Below are 9,955 nucleotides of genomic sequence, written 5' to 3'. Positions count from 1 at the left end.
TCTAAGACCTCTTCGGTACTGAATCAGCAAAGGGGAAGGGAAGGAGGAAGAGGATGTAATTGACTTTCATTATTTTTCCTTGCAAGGCAGAAGGAGAGAAGCTTCTAAGGAGCTCAAGAGATTTGATTTGGCAAATGCAGAATGGAACCAATTATTAAAGTTTGGAAGTTCTTCATCCTAACCCTGGCTCCCAACAGAGTAAATTTATTATTCTGACTACTGTTCTTTTAGCAATTTGAGTGCTCTCAAGAGCTGTTCTCCTGTCCCATATCCTCAAAACAGCAATGAGCAGCTTTAAGGAAATCACCATGGAAATCCATTTCTAGTTACTTCTTCAGAGAAGACAATGATTTGAGGTCTGCCTGGGATTTAAGTAATGTAAAATGAGATCATTTTATTTCAGAAATATGTTTACTACAAAAACTTGTTCATGTGAATATAGTGGAAGCAGATAAAGTTAAAACACCTTTTTATTTCAAGAAATATTGCCTCTAGACTTTCCTGAAGCCAGAATTGTTCTATAAAAGTATCACATAATATTATACAAGTTTAAAAACACAGTAGGTTTCCTAATAACGGGAGATCTATTTACAAATAGCATCATTCATGACCATAAATACGTTTGTTCTGTCATTCAGCCAATGACACATACATCAGATATGCAACAGCTAGTTAGTTTTTGACATATTTACAAAGCCTATGATAACAGCTTCTTAAAAGTAAAGATTTGACTAAAAGAAACTGAATCTTTAAAAAGGGAACCTTAAAAACAAAGCAGATTTTTTTTTTGCTTTAGTTCTTGAGTTGTGTAAAACAAAACAGGAGACCAGTATACTAAACAAAATAACAGATGGGAAACTTTTCAAAAGAAGTTAGGTGTGGTGGTGAAGAAAATGAATGAGGTAATTCTTTTGTTGGCAGGTGAAAAATCTACAATGGGAGAATAATAGGAATTGAAGAGCATAGATTTTCAAAGGCAATTAAATGAGTATTGTACTCTTAAAAATTCGGTATTTGATGAAGTCCAGAAAAATGAAAATATAACACAAAGCGATAAAATTAAACTCATGGAGTATGTGTGTGCATGTATATGCAAGTGTATGTGTGTGTGTATTTTCAAGTTAGGAAATACCCTTTTTTATAGATCAGGTTTTCTGTTATACAATCCAGATCATAAGTCCTTTATTCACATCAATAAAACAAACCCTTCCAAATGAAGAAAAGTCTTTTATAAGATGTTTTCAAGAATTTATCTAAATTTAGACACTTCAAAGATATAGGTACTTTGACACTTTCCCTCATATGGAGGGAATGGTAAATTTTCCATTATTTATTTTGTCAAATCTCTGATTATTATTAGCCACCATATCTTTTTGCTATTCAGTTTTAGTGAGTCAGAGTAAAACATGCAATATTTTTCTAGCAAAACAGCATTAAAATTATCTGCTTTTCATTTGAGATCCATCCAACATCTCTTTCACATGACCCTTCAGTGTGCCATCACAATGTATGGACAAAGAGGCAAGGACAAAGCATGTAAAATAATGAACAAATGACACAGGAATAAGGATCTCAAAGGGCAATATGGTTTTACTCTAACCTGTGACATTATGAAATTCCAGTGGTTAAAGATCATTGATTAGGAACACATTATGTAGTCAGTGTGAGTATGTGAAGACATTCATTGATGGTGAAAATTTTGGAAGCTATGCAACTCAAATTCTTGGCATCTTGATTTAATAACTTTTCATGGTGTGTTTTCATGACCTTCAAAGGGTAATACTGCTAACACTAGATAAGCCTCTTTCCCTACTTGTGAGAAGTTAAGAATTAAAAAGTGTATATGCCATAGTACGCCTGTAACACAAACATACATATACTAATTGCAACCACAAACATGTGGCTGAAATAAACTTGGGATGTGTGTTGGCATGATCGCCTTTATTAGTTTGCTAATAAAATTTTTAAAAATACTGTGTATAAGGTTTACCATTTCAACTAATTAGAGGACAGTGGGGAGGAACCACTGCCTTCTATGTTTTGAAAATTCTCCCTTGTATGATTATCCTTTGTGGTGTTCAAAATTGTTTCCATTTTGCTGGATCTGATAGTCTGATCTGCATCGGATATATTTGCGACTTGATGAACTGACGATCCATCAGAGCTCACGGGAAGATACATCTGATCTTCAAATATATTCTCTCCCTGGTCATTGCCTTGGTGTGATTCTTTCTGATGACTGCTAATGGGCTGTAGAATGAAGCTATTAGTCGACTGCAGCTCTGTTAAACCATTGCCACTGAAATCCATGTCAAAATGATTTAATTCTTTATCCCCCATCCATTTTTCAGTATGATGATATTTCCAGTGTTCAGAATTCAAATAATTCATCTCAGGAATATCATTATTCCATTTAAGTTTCCTCTCTTGATTAAATGGTGTCAGATTCAAATGTAGGGTTCCTGAGTCCGGTGGTGCAATTGGCAGCCACTCTTCTGCCTCCATACTGCTTATGTCTTCACCTGACTCAGTGGAGGTCATTTCCTCCAGCACAGATGGTGTGGATGATGTGTTCAAGAACCCATATTTTAGAATAGGTTTAGTGTCATTTGTGTTATTTTGCTCATAGTGACTGTTCAGCAGTGCAAACACTCTATCTACATCCTTCAAGTAATTAGTCCAGTCAACCAGACTCAGTTTATAGTTGTATCTGTATTCATAGGAACTTTCATTTATATTGTATAAATCTTCCAGTCCTTGCCAGTTGATGTCTTCGGTGAAGTTTGGCAGTTTAACCTTCCCATCCATCCCATAACTGTCCTCTGTGAAAATACAAGCAAGCTAGTGAAGACTCACAATGAAGACAACAATTTCACCTCTTTAGTACCTGCTATTCTATTTCCAATTACATTGGAAAAGCAGTACATTAAAAATAGATCATTAGCATGTCTCTCCCCAACAAATTTGGTATGGAAGCAACAGTTTTAGTCTTTAAAAGTGATTGGGCAAAAGACCTAACCTGGAAAATAAAGGGGTAGGGAGAAATCTCTGTTATTTGGAAGCATAGTTTAATGAATGGAAAGAACACTAGATTAGAAATGAGAATACACAGAATGAGAATACAGCTCTCCTACTAACTATTATGAACTTGGGTAAGACACTTTAATGTTTTACGGTACAGTTCCCTAACCTTTCAAATGCACAAAATAATACCATTTCTACCTAATAGACAGGGTTGTTGGTAAGATCAGATGAAATGACTTTGAAAAATAATAGAAGTCAATACAGGTTATTATATCTTAAAGCTTTATAAGAACCAAAACCAAACCAGAATTCAAGTGAATAGTTCAAACCAACTATTTGAATAAATTTATCACATGTTTAACCCCCGAATTCATCCCTTTTTGAATGGTTATAATGGTTTATTTTTTCAAAAAATTGCATCATTGTTTTTCTGCTAATCATTCATAATCTCCCTTCTCCTTGCTATTGGTGTGTCACCACAGAAGATTATTTTAGTTCTATACATAAGAACCAACAGAAAAGAAACAAAAAACCTTCCACAAGAGCCACTTAGCAAAGCAGCATCAAGGTTCTTTCTGCTTAGTCATCCAGAGAGTCTATTCACTGAGTGATGTTCATCTCATTACACTGGTCAGGTTATCAAGAGAGGAAAAATGAAGCTGGGGAGTCTTTTCAATTTCCCAGGTGTCATGGGTCCAATTACGGCCCAGCCCAAAACACAAGTGTTATCTATTCCCTTGCTATTAATCTCCAATGTCAACTTAGCTGAGAAAACATGGGAAAGGCAGATGGGGCTCCTTGCAAGAATGTAAGAATGACAATAAACGATATACGTAAGTACTGATCGATTTTTAACTGACGTTGTTTATTTGGTCTGTGCTTCTTCCTTTTTTTTTTTAAGAGTCTAATGAATATAAGAAACTGAGAAGCCAACGGGTACTTTTTGGTTTGGGTCAGTCTATGCTGCCTGACCAGCACTGGTCAGCATGATGCCTTCAGGAAAAGTATCATTGGGGTTGGGGGATTGTTGTTTCTCTTCCTGTAGCCAATGTCAACTAAAAGAAAGAAACATTAGGTTGTGATACATGAAACAAATAAATTGTGGTTCTGAAAAGTGAAATTTACAGGATGAAGACTTTTTTTTTTGCAAGGAATTTTTAAAAAACCCAAGGTAAGTCCCATAATATTATAAATTTCTAAGAAGGTTTTTTCCCCCTGTGCTGGAAATTTTGCATTATCAGGCCATATTTATTTAGCCTCTACTTTCATTTTCTCTTCCTACATTTGAACTTTCTGTATTTTCATTTTCTTTCATTTTTTCCCCTTTCTGTCCTTTTCTCTGTCTGTCTGATCCTTTCTCCCATTATTCTAAATCTTATTGGCAAGTAGCTTGTCACAATAAAACCTTGTTGAGTCTTGAGAATTTAACCATGTTTACTCAAGCTTCTGAAGCTACTTCCCCTCTCAGATTATAATTCACAATAGCCAAAGGTGCCACAAGAGACTCTAATTACAGCTTCTTCAAGAAGGCTTATACTTTGCGCTAACAGAATTGATATGGTTAAGCTGTAGTCATCTATCACAACTGAGGAATGAGTTTTGCACAAATGAATTTTTCTAAATAATCAACACTCGAGTCTTTTTTTAACTGTTTGAGATGGCAATCTTTCCCAAGTGTTGTCTATATACTTCTGTGCACTCTTGCACATGTCGCTGAAAATCAATTTCTTTGTTATAAACTCCAGGAATTTCATTCTTCTGCATTGAGTACAGAGAGGCCCTTGGGTGCTCCTAATATGCCTCCAGGGCTATTGGCCCTGTCTTTATAGAGGTGACCTATGGTTGCTCTGCCTTTGTGGAGCTATGATTCCTCATACTAGAGAACTCATCTAGCCATCTCATCATTGGATCGCCTGTTCTCCACTATGAAGAGCTGCCAATTTATCATCTCCCTTGGAGTTTCGAGCAGCTATTGACTCCTTGAAATAGCTCTTACTATTGTTCATCTTTGCCGCCCTTCTCTCCATTTTTTCTTTTTCCATCTTGTCAGTCTCATTAGCCTGCTTTTCCCCCCTTCATGTTTCTGGAGTTTTGTGATATGTGGCTTGACTTTTATAGCCATTGCTGTCCAACAAGAACTTTCCTTCTGTTTGACAAATCAAATATTCATATTGGGCTAAATTTTGGGATCTTTTCTAGAGATTTTTGTTATTGCTAACAGCTCAAAGAGTTGCTTCCTCATTGTCTGACCTGCCTCAGATTAAAACAACAACAGCATTTCTTTGGAATTTAGTGCTGGCTGGCTGGCTGGCTGATACCCTGCCACCCCTGCCCTATCCAAGAATGACTTCCAGATACCTGACACATTATTATTTTAGAATGTTTTCACATCTCAAAGTTCTTAACATGTAGAAATTTAACTTTTATGGAGGGGCTGACATATTAAAAAAAGAGTCTCTATCTTGTAACAAGTTATATTTCCTTTATCTAGTTATAATTCAAATCATGCCATTAGATTTAAAATAGGTATTTGCAATAGTATACAGATTAAAAGTAATGAAATGTCAAATGCAATGAAAATGAGCAAAAAACTAAATGTTAAAAATAAGACAGGTATCTACATATGATCAGTAAACATGGAGAATAAAATCTTACATACGACTTGCCCACTACACTTAATGACCAGTTAACAAACTGTTTACTAAAAAAAAAAACAATAATCCTCCCCCTTGCTTTCTCTCAGAATAGATAGTATGAGCTGCAAGGCAGAAGAGCAGTAAGGGCTAGGCAATTGGGGTTAAGTGACTTGCCTAGAGTCACACAGCTTGCATCCATAGAATAAAAAGACAAAAAAAAGTCTGGACTTTCAGTGACATTGGTGACCACAAAATAAATACAGGGAATGAATGGGCTCCATAATTTAGACATTAAGTATGGTAGTACCACGTCATATTTAGAGATCTGATGACATTAAGAAGATTCAAAGAATATTAACAAATTGTAAAAATAAAGACTAAGAATAAAACACTGAGCAGTCAGTGAGGTATTGAGGAAAAGAAAAGGGTTTGGAGAAATGCAAAACAATGATATAACAGCAACGTTCAATAGATCCTTTCCTTAAAAACTACTTTTCCTGTCTCAGGAAGCATATAAACATTCACAAAGTGAATTTAATAACTCATGATAGATGGTGATCAAATGGAAATTTTCTTTAATGCATGGTCAAATGGTGGTACAATTCTTTGGGGTTAGATGCTCAATTAAGATTAGACCTTACCTTTTAAGGACAATGTTAGTTAAATTTTATTATTCATCTAAAGCAGGGATTCTTAAAGGGGGGGGCATGAATTTGTTTCAAAATATATGTTGATAACTGTATTTTAATACAATTGGTTTCCTTTGTAATTCCATGTATTTCATTTTATGCATTTAAAAACATTATCTTTAGAAGGGGGTCCAGATGTTTCATTAGACTGCCAAAAGGGTCCATGACATCAAAAATGTTCAAATACGCTGATCTAAGGCTTTGAAATGTATCGCACAACTAGAAATTTAAATAACAGCAATAATAATGATAACAATATAGCAATTTGATTTTGATGCTTGCAATGCATTTTAAATAAAGGGGGCAAATATAAGCAAGGGCATAAAAGCATAGTTTCTGAGGCTGTGATTTGCTGAGAAACACCATCCATGAAGATAGCATAACACATTTTTTGCTGCAAATTAGGAGCTGAAGAGGCGACAGAAAGCTTAAGAGAGTGGCTCTGGCTATAAAACAAAGGGCAATGTTGGTAATTTCAGAGATACTCCCAAATATGACTATCTCTGATGGAAGCTCTGACTTTAAAGATGGAGGATATCAATATTAATATTCTTATATAACATGGAAAAGGACAAAACAGAAATTTAAAAAACCCAACTAACTGAATACAGACCAATTTCCCCTTAATACAGGATGGTGAAAAAGCTACCAATTTTAGTCAAATTTTTTTTTTTTGCTTAAGCACCATCTGATCTGAATCCATTTTTTCTGATTTTTCTCCTAATCTAGGAATTCACAGTCTTAGCTCATATGTCTTTTATCTAGATGGATCCAAATAGATACAAGAACCAAAGTGACTTTGTGGAACTAAAGGACTATTTTGCTTTGCCTGAGGCTTCTGGGTCATTATTAAGGATAACCCCTCCCCCCAAAACAAATGATTCCCCCAAATAAGTCATACTTGGAAGGCTATGGGCCTAGCAGTTCTAGGCCAATTAATTATGTTTTTTCCCCCCAAGGACTTAAAACTTTTCAGATATCCATAGCTTTGTTCCTGACACTTCTCTGAAAGTTTTTCATAATCTATTAATTTTCATTATAATAAATATACTCTGAGATGTTTTAAAGATTAAAGTCTGAAAGCATCATGATTACTTAATATCTTTTGTCCCATATTTACCTATCCATTGGGAAGAATGTTTACTTCCATAGTGATGGAGGAAGAGAAAAATTAAATCATGGGAGTGCTTTTTAGTATTTTAAAACGAAATAATAATTCTTAAATCTGTTTTGTTTCATTTCAAATGTAGACAAGTTATTAAGCATCAAACACATATTTAGTGTCTAACAAATTATCCTAGGCAATTAGTCAGATGTTCTACCTGACTGTTTCCTTAATGACTCCATACTCCCTAGAAACCAGTTTGATGGTATCCTTATCAAAGTAACTTTGTCATCCTTAACAAGAGACTTGGACTCTGGGCCAAAGGAGGTAGCATGGCATAATGGAAGGGCCTTAGACTTGGAAACCAGAAACCAGGGACATTTCAATTCTGCCATTTTTGCTACATATCCATGGGCAAATGCTGAATCTCTTGATCTGGATGTCATAAAGAAAGTAGTATAAAGAATAGAACACTCTTGAAATGTGAGTGATTATTAGGATTCCTCTGAATTCTAAATAAACATGTGATTCAATAGTTTGTACAGTGCCCTTGAGGTGTGGCTTTAGGGCCATTTTTGCATGGACACTGAACTTACTGCATATACTTCACCTTGAGTCATCCTTGTATACTATTCTCATGTGCCTATGAATGAAGATTTTGATGAAAAATCATAGATGTTATATTTTCTGGTTGCTTTCTACAGGTACAGAGTAAAAATAATATAGTATAGTGGAAACAATAATAAATTTGGACATCAGACTTGCTTATTGAATTCTAGATCTGCTAATTACAAGCAAGGTGACTTTGGGCAAGTTACACCTAACCTTGATAGATTTTATTTTTCTCATTTGTCAAAATGAGGTTTGATTAGACAGATGATCTTTAAAGTACTTTTTCATTTTCAAATGTGATCAGTCTATGTAAATTAATTTTATCTGACTATGCTAACACTTCTCCTTCTTTGGCCATCTTTATCCTTTTTTATTACTGTTCAGTCATATTTGACACCTTGTAACTGCATTTGGAGTTTTCCTGGCAAAGATACTGAAGTGATTTGCCATTTACTTCTCCATATCATTTTTTACAGATGAGGAAACTGAAGCAAACAGAGTTTATATAATTTGCTCAGGCTCATGTAGCCAGTAAATGTCTGAGGTTAGATTTGAATTCAGGTCTTCCTGACTCCATGACTATTCACAGTATCACCTCAGGAGTAGGCACCAATATTTCTCAACAGCAGCCTTCTGAGCTCTTTACTTTCTAGCATTTACTGCTAAGTGCTAACATCTAGGATCCTCTTTTTTTAGTCCCAGCCTTCTCTTTAAAATGGCATTTAAAATTATCTTAAAATTCTAGTTACTCTTTATGCCTAGAGATATCTTTTAACTTATATTCACTAAAATCTTCCCAGAAAACTAGTTGCTATGAACCCCCCAACTAATTAGAGATGCCCCCCAAAGAAACTCATTTTTCAGGTCCCTCTAAGAGTGTTGTCCTCCACATATCTTATGTAATTCAAAGTTTTAAAAAAAGTTCTCAAAAATCAACATGGAATAAATGTTAAGTGTGTTGGTTGATGCTTTATTGTGAGTGAAGAGAGTTAAATGCATAATGACTTATCTGAAACCAGTGACAAAATGCAGTGTAGGATGCGGTTAGAACTTGCATGCACCACAAGCTAGCTTCTCTGTATAACATGGCAAGGAATAGTCATTAGTTGAAATGGACTGGATCATGCAATTATTGGGAAAGCAGCTGCCAGGGAGAATAAAAAAGTCTGAATACCTGTGTGGGTCATAGCTTCTGCCATCTTTATTTCCTGATATAGGAAAATACAAGAGTAACTTATGTTAGTGTTTAAAATCTGTAAAAAACCATTTACACTGTAGTTTTCCATGCATATCATCTAACTCCTAGAAAGAAACATAATGGGTTAAATACAGATAGGCCTGAGGTCCAAGAGAGGTTTCCGATAGGCTGGGTTCAAACCAGGGACTGAAAACAATACTTTAAAAAAGTTTCAAGTTAGAAAACAGAGAATTTCCAAGAAAGCAGAAAAGTGAAAAGGCAAGGAAACTACATTTAAACACAAGAAGAAAATTCCTTTCACAAGTCCACATTACTTCTCTTATGGAGTTCTTTGATGGCTTGTTCAGTTTCCTTTTCTGGTATGGTATTATTTAAGTATTCAAATTCCTCTTCTGTGAATCTAGGCAATTTATATTTTTGTAAATATTCATCCATTTCACATAGGTTGCCATATGTATTGTCATATAATTGAGTGAAAGAGCTCTTAATAATTGCCTTAATTTCCTCTTCATTAGAGGTGAGGTTACCCTTTTCATTCATGATACTATTATTATTCACATTACTTCTGACCAAAGTTAGACCTCGCCATTTAGCAGTCAAAATATTTGAAAAAGACTCATTAATAATGATTTCCCTTAGAACTGGTGTAGTCAGCAGATGGCATCATTTGGAGCTACCTGATAATAAACTT

At 35.0% G+C, this 9,955-nt stretch overlaps 1 protein-coding gene across 10 annotated transcripts in view; it reads right to left on the bottom strand.

Moving 5' to 3' along the window:
• Positions 1-368: 368 nt before the first annotated feature.
• Positions 369-9,955, bottom strand: part of SULF1 (sulfatase 1) — a 201,558-nt gene continuing 191,971 nt past the window's right edge. For 6 of the 10 annotated variants that reach the window (XM_007487001.3, XM_007487002.3, XM_007487004.3 and 3 more), the window contains one exon: positions 369-2,822. In XM_007487001.3, coding sequence (XP_007487063.2) covers positions 1,999-2,822 — 824 coding nt within the window. In that variant the 3' untranslated portion in view covers positions 369-1,998. Of the gene's footprint in view, positions 2,823-2,846; positions 4,080-9,240; positions 9,275-9,955 lie in introns of those variants that run through there. The other 4 variants (XM_007487007.3, XM_056824046.1, XM_056824045.1 and 1 more) reach the window with 2 other exon arrangements.

This window comes from Monodelphis domestica, chromosome 3, assembly GCF_027887165.1.
Source record: "Monodelphis domestica isolate mMonDom1 chromosome 3, mMonDom1.pri, whole genome shotgun sequence".
In the NCBI taxonomy this organism is placed as follows: domain Eukaryota; kingdom Metazoa; phylum Chordata; class Mammalia; order Didelphimorphia; family Didelphidae; genus Monodelphis; species Monodelphis domestica.
This window is presented reverse-complemented; position numbering and strand designations above follow the sequence as displayed.